At 35.4% G+C, this 15101-nt stretch overlaps 1 protein-coding gene across 1 annotated transcript in view; it reads right to left on the bottom strand.

The window, feature by feature from the left end:
* The window catches only part of LOC106714294 (1-phosphatidylinositol 4,5-bisphosphate phosphodiesterase epsilon-1), a 73478-nt gene that overhangs the window by 43876 nt on the left and 14501 nt on the right, over positions 1 to 15101 (bottom strand). Inside the window, 1 exon segment of the mRNA XM_045684942.1 lies at positions 11300 to 11458. Coding sequence (XP_045540898.1) covers positions 11300 to 11458 — 159 coding nt within the window.

Here is a 15101-nt window from a genome sequence, read left to right as displayed (position 1 = left end):
GCCATTCAAAGGGGGAACGCTGCCAGTATCTTCGGAACCATGCCTAAAGGGACACCTTTTAATGACATATTTTAGTTTTTATATTATACTAGCTTTTACCCGCGACTCCGTCCGCGCGGAATAAAAAAAAAAAAGAAAAAGAAACCGGGGTAAACATTATCCTATGTCCTTTTCCTGGTTCTAAGCTACCTGCCCACCAATTTTCAGTCAAATCGATTCAGCCGTTCTTGAGTTATAAATGGTGTAACTAACACGACTTTCTTTTATATATATAGATTTAAATTAAGTGCAATTAGGTTTTGTATTATTTGTGGTTGCCATATTTAGAAAGACTTGTGTATACTCATACAGATATCCTTGTCTGTCTGTACAGTATGACAAGAGTCTTGTGTCACTTATTGACATTGAGAAAGGGGCGATATTGAGTTGTCATATTTATTTGACTTTGAATTTGTCAGATAAATATTTTTTCTTTATTTTCATAAGGTGGCAAACGAGCAAACGGCCACCAGAATTCGCCAAAATAACGAGGCGACCGTTGCCCATAGACATCCGCAAAAGCAGATGAGTTGCCTACCTTTAATCAACGGAGAAGGGGACGCACAGAAAGAGGGTATTTGCCCTTCCTATGCGTCCCCTCTTCCGCCAAATCCACTTCCCCTTCCCATCCTTTCCTAATAGGAAAAGGGTGGGAAGGAATAGAGTACTAAAATTAGGCCTCCGGGACCGCACTCATCAGACTGTACTTGGAATTGCTTCCACTTGACGCCTGTCTTCTGTGTGGTCGTGATATTTCACCGGTCAAGGCACATTCGTACACCCAACAAATATTGTTGCGGGATCTACCACTGTTAAATGTGTATGTGTGTGTTGTCGGTTAAATGTACGATTCATATTTGTAGGAAAATGCTCGTGATGTCCGCTCTATGATTATTATATACTAGCTTTTACCCGCGACTTCGTCCGCGCGGAATAAAAATATAGAAAACGGGGTAAAAATTATCCTATGTCCGTTTCCTGGTTCTAAGCTAACTGCCCACCAATTTTCAGTCAAATCGATTCAGCCGTTCTTGAGATATAAATAGTGTAACTAACACGACTTTCTTTTATATATATAGATGACGTAGGTTGACGTTCAATGTCATTGGTTAAAATAGCATCACGATACGAAGTAAAGCGTTTGTAAAGTTTGAATAATGTATGAATGGAGTCAGGTCAATACATTCAACGTATTGATTTTATAATATGAAATTAGTTTATTTAAGTGTGGGTTTTGACTGTCTCTTGTACATATTTTAGCATCCCTTTCATTGTATATTAAGAAAATTAAAACAACAATAGGCAAAACAACAAACAAAGTCATTGCTTAAAACCTCAGTTACTGAAACAAAACCAATTCGAGTGAAATACTCACATGATATCTATTATTGAATTTATACTGTACAGTCGAGGAAATTTATTTCCTATCCATTTTGATGAAATGTCATTTAACGACCAATACAATCAACATTCAACATCAACATTATCGTCATCAAGATTTGAAAAGCATCTTATATTTTCAACACTTCTTTCACCTTGTTTTTAGTCTGCCTCTAAGTCTGCGACCGTGAAGGGAAAGTTGTAGTAACATATTTCTAATGCATTGTCTGGAACCATCATCATCTTCAGCTCACTATACATCCCCATTCTCGGGCTCGGAGCCCTAAGTTAGATGTGACTATGTCATAGTCAACTATAGCCCAGTGCGAGTTGACTTCACATATATCTTTGAATTTCTTCGCAAATCTACTTAAAATAACATTAATTTAAGTACAAAGTTTCAGATTAACCAGAGGTAGTACTTAATTAAGTACTAAGTTAATTAAAGTTAATTGAATTTGGCACAAAGTTACCTTTAAGTTAGCTTTGAATCTGCGAACGACGCGGCGTTTAGTAAACGCTTTTCATCTCGCCGACAAACAAGATAATGTTACAAAGTTAATTTACAACATGATTTGAGTATTATGTTGTAAGTTACAGATTAATTATGAATTTAGCCAGTTTGTGTCTAGTCAAAGTATAAACTGGCGGAATTCACAATTTATCGATAACTTATACTCTGTACTTTGAAATTTCTTTTGGATATGTTTTCGAACGCCAGTTTACAATCCGACAAGATGAGATAAAATGTATATAAGTTTAATAATAAAAACGTCAGTGGTTCAGCGGTTAAGCGATTGATTTGTAATCTACAGATCCAGGGTTCGAATCCCGCCATGCACTAATGTGTTTTTCTATTTACATATGTACATTTATCCGAAGTTCTTACGGTGAAACAAATCATCTTAATGCAACCTGTATATATAAAAAAAAAAAAAAAAACCAAAAAAAACCTGTATATATCAGCAAAAAAAATTTCAAAGATGTGTGAATTCCCGGGAGAAAAAGATGGTGACGCGGTTCGCCACCCGTCACATTTCCCCAATAGCGAAAAGTAGAGTGCGTAGGTTCGTTTGATCTCGGCAAATGGAGGTCCGTAAACTCTGCCTACCCCTCTGGATTTAAGACGTGAGTTGTATATGTGTTAATAATGGTATTTTAGATATTATATAAAAAAGACAACTCTACCCATCATCTTACTTCTATATTTCAAAATGTTACTGTGAAATATTGTACGCATTAAAATAAATGCCTTGTAATTTTTCCTTATCGGGTGACCATAATTTTGGCAAGAAAAAATATAGAATTTTAGAATTAATTTCAAATAATCATTAACTACAAGAATGTGCCTTGCCTGGTAATATACCACGAGTATACAGAAGATGGGTGTGAAGTAGAAGCTGTCCTGCGTTTCGTCTGATGAGTGTGGTGTCGGAGGTCTTTTAGTCTTCTTTCCCTTCCCACCCTTTTCTTATTAGGAAAGGACTGGAAGGAAAAGTTGATTTGATAGACGAGACTCTTTCTGTACGTACTCTACGCCGTCGATTAAAGGTAGGCAACGCATCTGCTTGCGGATGTCTATGGGCAACAGTCGCTTCGCTACTTCGGAGAATCAAGTGGCTAGCTCGTTTGCCACCTTACAACATAAAAAAATGTGAGATTGTTAAAAATTTCATGGACCTTTCAATGAAAGAATGAAAAAGACCATTTCATCTAAACTCTACAGCGTCTCGCAATTTCGCATAAAAATAGGAAATAAAGATTGGGTAGTTGGCAAGTTGAAAAAAGATAGAAAGGTACACTGATAACAACAACATTTTGGGGGTTTGCGTATTTAATAATGGGAATGTCCGGATTAAAATATGGTTACCGTATTCGCCGCAAGCAAACTGGCGGTCCAATTTACGTAATCGCATCATAGAGGTGGCAAATACTCACCTTGTGATATACTGCTTTATAAGATTACAATCTTGAAGTTACAATATAACTTTATTAGTGTGGATTTTCACTGCTTATACTCCAGAGGGCCTAGCACGAATATTTATGAAAATTGCCTTTTTTATATTACAAGATGGCAAACGAGCAAGAGAAGATTTTGCCGAAACGGCTAAGTCATCGCTGCCTATAGACACCTGTAATTGCAGACGCGTTGCCTACCTTTAATCGACGGAGGAGGAGACACACAAAAATAGAATATTTCCCCTTCCTATGCACCACCTCCTCCATCAAATCCACTAACCCAATCTTTTCTTATAAGAAAAGGGTGGAAAGATACATTATAGCAAAATAACATTATCTTATTCTACCAAATATGCTTGTAATATAAATGCAAATGGATGGATGGATGTTTTATAGAAGATATCTTTAAAATGACTGCATGGATCTCGCTGAAATTTGGTATAGATGTAGAACACAGTCCGGAAGAAGAGTCGCGGGCCACAGCTAGTCTATCCGTATAAATAAAAAACATATTTGTTTGTCCTTTATGGCTTTTTAAATAACGTTATAAGTTTTTATGAAACATTGGTACATATATAAAAGAATGTTATTATAAATACGAAGTTGGAAAACGTTTTATCGATGAGAAAGTCCATCACTACAACGCGCAGCACTAATGAGGTTAAAAGGTAAATTATCAGCAAATTGAGTTGAGACGATAATTATACTGAAAATCGAACCTATTTTGTGCTTCTTTTCCTTTCTTTCTAGTGATGTGTAACGAACAAAAAATAAAAATATCGACATTCGAATTGTCAGAAGAATTTTTCTGTGTACAATTTACTTGTACTTTAAAAATGTCTAGTACGTATTTAAATTGCCGAAGTTCATAATATTTCGATAACATTCAAATTGCTATTTACTAGTACAGAAATTAAAATAATAAACTATTCTATTAAAACCTTATTTATAACGGGTTGGTATTTTTTCTCATTGGAAAGACTTTTAGCCTTAACAGATTGACATATTTTAAAGAGTATGAACTTGTATTCTTTTGGTTTTTAAACAAGGGATTTTAAAATTCATCTGGTTTCAGTAATCCCATACTGCCACAATTCTTCTTTAACTTGTCAACTCTCGACTTTATTTTCGTCCATCGTATACTTCGGATCTTCCTTGTACTCAAAGAGGTCATGAATGACTTTGGGCATCACTTGTTTAAATTAATTACTAATTATATCGATAACTATCACAACACTATAGCGTTGTATGACATGACGTAGTTTGCTTGACAATAGGAGTGGCGGAGCGCTCCGGGAACAATTATCGAGTTAATAGGGACGTGAGCGAGCTTTATCGAGCTTTATATTGTTAGTTTATGAATACAAAGTTCAGAAACTTTGTTGTAAAAGTAAAAAACAGTTTCACTATCCTATTTTTTTAATAGGTTAGGTTAGGTGCAAGTCTGAATTACCAAAAATAGTTGCCTACTTGTAATTGACGGAGGAGCGGACGCACAGAAAGAAAATTCCTTTCCAGTGCTACCCCTCCTCCGTCAAATTCACTTCCCCTTCCTATCCTTTCCTAATAAGAAAAGGATGGGAAGGGAAAGAGGACTAAAAATAGGCCTCCGGCACGCACACTCATCAGACGAAATGCTGAATTGCTTCCACTTCACGCCTCTCTTCTGTTTGGTCCTGGTATTTCACCAATCGACTCAATGTTGTGCCGTTTGTATGTATGTATATTTCGTATAACTACAATCCCTTTCCTCCAAAACTTGTCAAAACATCGAAGTCTGATTAATTTGTGGCAATCCATTTCATAGAGATATTGATTGATGGTGATTTATGTACGTATGTAATTGCTTAAGTTTAGTTTTGTTTGTTTTAATAACAGTAATAGATCTTGTATTACATTTTATCCTATTTATAATACACTAGCTTTTACCCGCGACTCCGTCTGCGCGGAAAAAAAATGCACACAAGATAAAAAAAGTTCCTATGTTCGTCTCCTAGTTCTAAGCTACCTCCCCATCAATTTTCAGCTAAATCAGTTCGACCGATCTTGAGTTAGAAATAGTGTAATTAACACGACTTTCTTTTATATATATAAGATAATTAAGTTATGATTATATTGGCCACTAGCTATCACCTGCGACTCCGTCTGCGCGGATTAAAAACAACTTAGTAGCTTATGTGTTTTCCCATACTATGTCCTACAGAGATATCTTGTAACAAACATCTATCTAACTATACAGCTATCCAAACATTCGGATTTATTACATTAGTAAGATCAACATCAGTATGTACTCTTCCATACATCTCCATCAGCAGTCATATCTGAATTCACTCACTGACGCATATCCTCTTTCACAATTCATACATACTTTCTTCAGTCTTTCTCTACCTTTATAGCCATTCACATCTCATTGTGTTATGTAATCATCTCTTTGTATAACATGTTCAAACCACGCTAACCTTTTGCTTCTCAATTTATCGAACTTCTTTCAAACCTTTCCTTTAATTCAAACATTCCTAAACTCTATCCAATCTTGTCACATCACACAGTCATCTTCACATACATTATATTTATCTTAATTTTTAGGGTTCCGTTCCTCGAAAGGAAAAAAAACGAACCCCTTATAGCATCCTTTTTTCCTCCCTCTGTCTGTCTGTCAAGACCCTTTTTGTCAGTAACGCTTGGAGGTCTCAAGTTAAAATTTATATCAAATACTCAGGTCTACTGTCCATTGGAGTCCGTTGGAATCAGAAGATACAGCCGTTTACGCTGTAAATTTTCGACACTCAAAGCAAGGGAATTAAAAACCTACAGGGTGCTTCCCGTGGACTCAGAATTATGAAATTTTGTGTCAAGTAACGCCTTACAGCACTGATAAAGGAAAAAATGCGAAAACCATAAACTTCACTTATATACTTACAGGTTTGTACGGAACACTAGGTGCGCAAGTCCGACTCGCACTTGACCTAGTTTCTATTAATGCAATCTAACAGGATATGAAGAAAGTATTTTGCTAAAGTTGATATTCCTTGCATTGCTATATTTAAATAACATAACAATTTGCTATGCTAACACAAAGGCGGATTAAGGTAATCGACCTGATATTACAATAGTGCTGCATTTGTATCGATAAAAGTATTTATCGATGTTTATAAAATTTTCATCCTTACTAAAAATTTAAGTATCGAATATAGATTTAACTTGACTCTAATTCGTATTTTTTTATATATCATAAGTTGGCAAACGAGCAAACGGCCGTCTGGAAACACCTAAAAATCGAAGTGATTGCATCGATAGAGGAGGGGGAACCACTGAAAGGGGATATATCTTTTTGCTATGCGTCCCCTCTTCCGCCAAATCCACTTCTCCTTCCCACCCTCTCCTATAAAGAAAAGGATGGGAAGGGAAAGAGGGCAAAAATTAGGCCTCCGGAACCACACTCATCAGACGAAACGCGGAATTGCTTCCACTTCACGCCTGTCTTCTGTGTGGTCGTGGTATTGCACCGGTCGACCCGGCCAATTCGTGCACCCAACAAATATTGTTGTTGCGGGATTTACCACTGTTAAAATAGTTTAGTCTAGTCGGTCTAATAGTTTTTGAGTTTTTTAGTTACAGAGATACAAAACTTTGAAATATTCCTTTGTAAAATATCAACTTAGTTTATTTAGTCATATTGTTTTACATTCTTTTTTATAAGCTTCAACATCGTATCGTTATTAAATGTATTTTTCAGTTACAATACGAACCTACATTCACGTCTGACTGGCTCACACCCTCGCGCCGTCTACAATCATCTGATAGGCTTTTGTTTATTGTCAGACGTAACCTGTCCGGAATACAATGGTGTTTTAATTCGAATGGATTCAGAATTAAAAAGTTATTGATGTGAAAATATATTATTATATGAATTTATGAAGTTACTAGCTGTCGCCCGCGACTCCGTCCGCGCGCAGTTAAAAAAATTGGGGGGGGGTTATGAAAAATAGATGTTGGCCTATTCTCAGACCTACTCAATATGCTCACAAAATTTCATGAGAATCGGTCAAGCCGTTTCGGAGGAGTTCAAGTTCGAACCCCGTGACACGAGAATCTATATCTTAATATATATAAATCTCGTGTCACAATGTTTGTCCTCAATGGACTCCTAAACCACTTAACCGATTATAATAAAATTCGCACACCATGTGCAGTTCGATCCAACTTGAGAGATAGGATAGTTTAAATCTCAAATTATAGTCGCAATTTTAATTTATTGCTAATTATTTGTCTGTTATTATTTGACAGTCACAATTATCTGTTAACTCCAAATGATTCTAACAGATGTCGATACCTTTCGACTGGGTTGAGTAAGTAATCAATAGATGGCGCTGCTATAGTAAATCTACGAACGTGTCATATAAGCTTATTAACTGCGCGCGGACGGAGTCGCGGGCGACAGCTAGTCTATATATATAAAAGAAAGTCGTGTTAGTTATACTATTTATAACTCAAGAACGGCTGAATCGATTTGACTGAAAATTGGTTGGCAGGTAGCTTAGAACCAGGAAACGGACATAGGATAGTTTTTACCCCGTTTTCTATTTTTTATTCTGCGCGGACGGAGTCGCTGGTAAAAGCTAGTTTTATATATAAGATTAGGCTATATTAGAGATATAATTTTTTAAAAGATTGACAAACAAGCTCGTATGTTTTGTGGATGTCATGAGTGAAGTGTCATTAGATTTATAATCTTCCCTTAGGTGTCATAGGAAAATAAAAAGTATTTTTTAATCTATACTTTGTTTTTGTTGTACAATTAACTGATAATGTGTAGACTAAATCCTAATTTATGTGGTTATTTAAACAAACCTGAGGTCAACTTACACAGATAAATATTGACACTACTCAAATTATAAAGAAATGACAAGGTAACAATATAAACATTGATTTGGGTAATTAATAAAAGGTTTCTTGACTTATTTATGTAGGCGAATCCGCACCGGGACCGTCTACGGCTTCGTCGTTTCAATGAGTATACACAAAACAAATACCTTTCAATGTTTTTTAAACAATTTTATATTAAATTAAAGCCAGTAGCTGATTTTATGCCCCATAAGTAGGATAATTTGTTCAAGATTGTAGGCATGTAAGTGCGTTCTATTTCGAAGTCTTCTAGAGTAGAATTCCCCACTTTTTTCTGTTGTAAAACCATTTCAAAATTTCACTAGTTTCGTTGAAACCACTGTTGCTATTTTCTTTAACTTGTGAACCCTCAACTTTATTTCATTTTATCGTACACCTACGTCAGTTCTGCCTTGGACTCAGAAGGTTCACCTGTATCCCATTGGTAACGTTTGTATTCCCAATAGGATACAGGTGAACCCTGGACCTGAACCAGGATTCTTTTGTATTGAGTTTAAACGATTAAACTGATTTTAAAGTGAAAACTTTACGCCACCTGGCGTAAATTTGATTTGTGTTCCTTCACTACAGTAATATCTGACTTCTATTTAATTAACTAGCTATTTCACGCGACTCCGTCGGCGTGGAATTAAAAAACAACTTTAAAGTAGCCTATATGTTCATCTACACTATGTTTTATATCGATGCCATATTCCAGCGAGATCCGTTTAGCCGTTTTGGAGATACGCAGTGACAAACATTCGTTCAAAACATCGAAACTTTCGCATCTATAATAATATAGTATGATTACTAGTTTTATCATTAATAAATATTCATCATCATTAAAAGTCCTAATTATTCTACTAATTAAAATAAACAATATAATTATCGATATGTTACGAACATCACTAAATTAAATCATGTGTAAAACCCCAAAGACCGTGTAAAATTAAAGTTGGGAGATGAGATACATTATTATATCCGATTGTGGAACTAAATTAACGATTCCTAAGTCTCCCCTTTTCGTAAAACAAAAGAGGAATGTGGGCAAAATCGGTCACTAAAATTTTAGTTACAATACGTTTCAAATACTAATCTCTAAGTGTACGCTGGACTGGTCGTTACTTGGAAATGACAGCTTTTGCTCCGTTCTGACTTAAAAGAGCCTGTCGGGCTTTTACATCAGAAATTAATATCAAATAGGCACAATAAACCATGTCTTATAGCCTGTCCAGTGGATTATAGAAGTCAGTAGTTTCAAATAATAATAACCCACTGCCATATTTTGACGTCATCAAAAGAGAAGAGTAAGAGAAGAGAACTATATTGGTTTTATTATTTTGTTACCTTAAATAATAAAATAAATAATTTCAAATCAAATCAAATTATATACAAATTAGAAATACAATGTATTTAAATTAATATAATAAGTATATTTACGTGAAATACGCAATTGACTAATTTTCCTATAATATGATAAAGGCACCCCTCGACTTCGATACTAGTGTGACCATACGTTTAAAAATGTAGGGACAAAGTCCAAAATTAAAAAGAAAATCTTCAATAGGTAAACGTAATTCTATTATTTTTCAAACTAGTCCAAGCTTGAAACGAGCAAGCGGTCACCTCTTATCGCGAAACAGCGAATCAATTGCAGATGCGTTGTCTACATTAAATCATTCTATGCGTGCTCCTTCTCCGCTAAATCCACTTTCAAGTCCTTGTAAAAAAAAAATCTACTAGTCTTCTAGTTGTTTAAAAAAATGGGACCCATCTGCAAGCACTTCCTTTCGATTAAAATATTTTTTATCAAAATCGTACCACCAGGGGCGTTTTTTTTTCTTTTTGAAGTCGGCTTAAAAGGGTGAAAAGTGAACTTAAATTAGGTCTCCGACACGCTTACTCATCTGACTAAATGCGAAATTTCTTCCACTTGATGGCTACTAATATTTTAAGGACGAGTGATATTTATTTTTAGAAATAATTCCATATTTGAATAAAGTAAAGAAGAGAACTAGTTAGAAATACGCTCGTTCTTTATCTATACTAAAAAAAAAAAACAGGAAAAATTTGGTTTTTTGATGCAACGAATAGATATCAAAAACTCAAAACCCAAACCCAAAACCAAAAATTCTTTTGTCAATAGAAAGCTGCATTATCACTGTGTAACTTAGGCTATATTTATTACTAGATTTTTTAATGTAGTTTCTTATAATTTTATGAAAATCCATGGTCACCCTATACTTTGGGAGACTTGATTGATTGCTTTGATTTATCCCGCAGGTTATTGAGCACCAGTCACTTATATTTTTTGTTATGTACTATATAATATATAAAATTCTCGTGTCACAGTTTTCGTTGCCGTACTCCTCCGAAACGGCCAGAATCGGTCAGATTCTCATGAAATTTTGTGAGCATATTGAGTAGGTCTGAGAATCGGACATCTATTTATCATAACCCCCCCCCCCATTTTTTAACTGCGCGCGGACGGAGTCGCGGGCGACAGCTAGTTATGTATAAAAGTAAATAATCAATACAATATACAGACCGATAAATTTATCTGACCCACTTTGAATATGTCTAACCAAATTACAGCTCATTAATCAATAGCTCACTACCGCCCCCCTGTCAATATAAAAATACTGTCAAAAATTCTTGTACTGTAGCTGTCTTGTTTTTTTTACGTCAATTTCGGACAGAACTAACTGTGATAGTAACGCCTCCTTTCTCAGCCCATATAAGCTTGTTTTAACTTTTCCGCGTGTACCAGATCTGTCGTTAACACCCGCTCCTACTAAAACACGCGACCAGTTACCAGTAGTTTATAATAATGAAAAAAAAAAATCATATCGTAGTCGAAACGTAACGAGCGTTGTACGTTCTCAACTAGTAACAAGCGATTTTATGCCGCGGTGTCCATGCTTAAGGGCGAGATTTTTTTTGGCTAAAACTTTAACTTAATTATTTCACCGACTAACCAAATCGGATGTAGTCGACGATATGTCGCAATTAGTGGAAAAGGTGTTAAAAAACTTACCTCGTCAAACCTCCTGATGAGAGTCCTGACAGTGCTCCGTGCTTGCGGTGTGTGTGTGGGGGGTGCGCGTCGTATCATTTGACGTTCGCTCACCGCGCCCAGTACTCCCTCGCCTCCCAGATTCAGTGTCACTTGACGTAGGTAATCTATAGGTGGTACCTGGAGCAATAAGACCATAATTGAGATGCATAACCAGTAGGGCTGGCAATAAATTTAACCCGAATACTGGCAGCGACAAAACGTCAGACTTCAATAATAAAAACTTAATGACACTTCACTTGTCAAAATTGATTCATTCGTTTACGATATAGGAGGTAACAATGAAAGTTACATACATACAAGCACACAAACACACATAAGCATAAAGAAAGACCTTCGGAGTCAGTCGTTTAATATAACATTTATAAAATAACAACCTTTTTCCGCAACATTGTCCGTGCAGAATAAAAAAAAAATAGTAAAAAGTAGTAGCTTATGCGTTCTTACAGATTATTCTATATATGTTAAAAAATTCATCGAGATCCATTAAAACGTTTTAGAGATACGTAGTATCAAATATCAATCCATCTTTCGCATTTATAATCTAATATATAAAATTCTCGTGTCACAGTTTTCGTCACCGTACTCCTCCGAAACGGCTTGACCGATTCTCATGAAATTTTGTGAGCATATTCAGTAGGTCTGAGAATCGGCCAACATCTATTTTTTATTTTTATTTTTTTAATTGCGCGCGGACGGAGTCGCGGGCGACAGCTAGTATATATATAAAAGAAAGTCGTGTTAGTTACACTATTTATAACTCAAGATCGGTCGAACTGATTTAGCTGAAAATTGACGGGGCTTAGAACTAGGAGACGGACATAGGAACTTTTTTATCCTGAGTGCATTTTTTTTATTCTGCGCGGACGGAGTCGTGGGTAAAAACTAGTACTAGCATGATTTTTAGACGAAAGTAATCAGGTCACAATTTTTTGCCGGTAAATAATTGTTTCACACTTGACCGTTTTGAAACAAAAGCCAAATTCGGCGAGATGACTTCAACAATTAAAAATGTTATTAAGAATTCCTAATTGATGGCGCTTCCGTTGCCAAAATATTGAAAAGTTTTATACCTAAAGTTATATAACCTTTTTGGTTATTAAACATTTTAATAATACATGCTTCTTTACACTTGTATTATACTTAATAAGTAGTATACAACACGTATACTACTTATTAATTATAATTTCAGACTATTTTCTACATTTGTGCCAAATTTCATCAAGATCCGTTCAGCCGTTCCGGAGATAACTTCTAACAAACATCCATCTAAACATTCAAATTTATAATATTAATAAGAAGTAAGATTAAAATTATTTGAACAATTCACTAGAGATGGTTTGAGTAAACTTGCAATCGAATACTTCGTGATTATTGTTTTTGAATTTACGCAGTCGCGGGCAAATAAACTATTATAATGGAAAGATTTCTCCTTTCTTTATAAACTCATAAATCGAATACCGTATTCAGTCAGACGGAGGGCGGCTGTCGATTTCTAAGTAACGTCACAAGATCATTCAAACACATATAATACGAATTGACTTGAATATTAATGTCTACTGAGAATAATCTAATCTTAACGTATTATTCGACGACCCTTCTTTAACTTATATAGGAACGGGTAAAACACTCACGTATATATATCCGGTGTCGGCACCGACTAGTTTTGAGCCCATCGGCTCACTGTGAGCGACGGGCCGCGTCCGCGAAATAATACCAGTCCCACTCACCCTGATGATGGGCCTCCGATGGGCTCGAAACTAGTCGGTGCCGACACCGGATATATATATACGTGAGTGTTTTAGCCGTTCCTATATAAGTTAGTGATAATGTCTCACGAAAGTTTGAAAAATTTGACCCTTCTTTAATTTAAAAAGATGGCAAATGAGAAAGCGGGCACCTGAATACGAAGTAGCAATGCGATCACTGTTGTGGGCAGCAAGGGAGCGAGACTCATAAAAGAAGTATATTCCCCTTCCTATGCGTTACCTCCACCGTCAAATCTACTTTTTTTCATCTGAGCCAAATTACATCAAGATCCATTGATCCGTTCCGGAGATACCTTCAAACAAACAGCCATCAAAACGTTCAAAAGCATTTAAGATTTAAAAAAAAAATCATATACGAAAACTACAATTAAATCTTTTAAAATATAGAAATGTTTTATTCCAAATGTAACCTCCCTTTGTGACCCTGACCCGCTCTTGGGAGTCGCATTTGTGTCGAGAGGTCGTCTTAAACGACGAACTGAAGACCCCTCTGTAGGCAAAGATGGCGGTACTTGCCAATGTTCGACAATTTAACTCTTTTGAATACAATAGTTATGTATTTTTTATAGCAGAAGATGATAAAGCGAACATTTGATAACGAATAACTGGCCACATATAAAACAAGATGCGAGCGACTGGCTTTGGCGTTGACAGATGTCGGCGACGCGCGCTGTATACGAACCTCTATGCGTAATATTTATTGCGTAAGTCGCTTTATAAATAAAATCGCCGGGTTTCAGAGATTCACATTGTCTTATGGACCAAGGATCTTAAATTACATATACGTTAAACATGTACAGTCAGCTTCATAAATATAGTGGCAGTCAAGATATCCAAATATATAGGAACACCTAAAGTGATCAATTATATAAGTACAACCAAAGTCATCAAATTAATTGAAGCATCCACTCTGCTCAAAAACATCGGAGCGTTCACATCGTCATATATATGAGTACATTCAAAGTGCCCATAATTATAGTAACAGACAGAGCGTCAATAGTAACGAAGCACCGAAAGTATGCAAAAATATCGTAACATTAGACAAAATTGAACTCTATCTCTATTCACTTAAGATACACTTTGAAATATACTACTTCTGTTAAATTCATTTGACATTTTATAATCAAAACATTTTTTTGCTATTTACTACAAGTTTACGTCCCGCATGACAGATACCAGATAGATAAGCAATATCAAATTTTAATTTGTCACCATATATGCCAGTTTGGCCTTACGGCTTAACTGTTCGCTGTAATACGCAGTTTTGGCGATTCGAATCCCAAACTTTTTTTTACATTTTTTAAGGTTTTTAATTTTATTATCAAAGCGTTATATAAAATTGAACTTTATCGCAACAATTATTGGTTACAATAGTAGTCGAATACGACATCTTTAAAAATTAAGGAACCACAATATTCCTTGTCCCTTTTTTTAACCGAGTCGTCATTAGCATGTTTTTTTATTGTTCACGTTTGTTATTGTAAGTTTCGTCATTTAATTCCGCGCGGACTAAGTCACAGGCGACATCGAATACGTGTAATAAATCTATGCTTGGAAAATTCTACTGCAACCGGACTGAAGATACCTAACAGTAAGAGAAAAATATTTTGATACAAATTGTCAATTAATTTAACACAATTTGTATACTTTCAAAGTGTATTTCAAGGATATGGATATACGAGTAGAATTCAATTTCAATGACCGCAATGACAAGTGAAAACACTCTCCGCCCACTCGCTTTATTCCGAGATGGCCGAACCTAATCGTTATTAATTTTATATAAATATTTAATACCCCAAAAATAAAAATTTAAAATTGTTTTTGTTAAGTAAAAAACATATTCTAAGTACATTACCAGATTTTTCCTTTTCATTAAAAAAAACAAGCTCTATATGTGATTGATAATATTGAAAAATAAAAACCTTGTAAGCCTGGGATTCGAACCATTAAACTTACGTACTGCGGCGAAAATAGTAAAACACTGAAACTAGCAC

The sequence above is a fragment of the Papilio machaon genome, chromosome 28 (genome assembly GCF_912999745.1).
Source record: "Papilio machaon chromosome 28, ilPapMach1.1, whole genome shotgun sequence".
Lineage (NCBI taxonomy): Eukaryota > Metazoa > Arthropoda > Insecta > Lepidoptera > Papilionidae > Papilio > Papilio machaon.
Note: the sequence above shows the minus strand (reverse complement) of the source record. Positions and strands in the feature narration are given on the sequence as shown.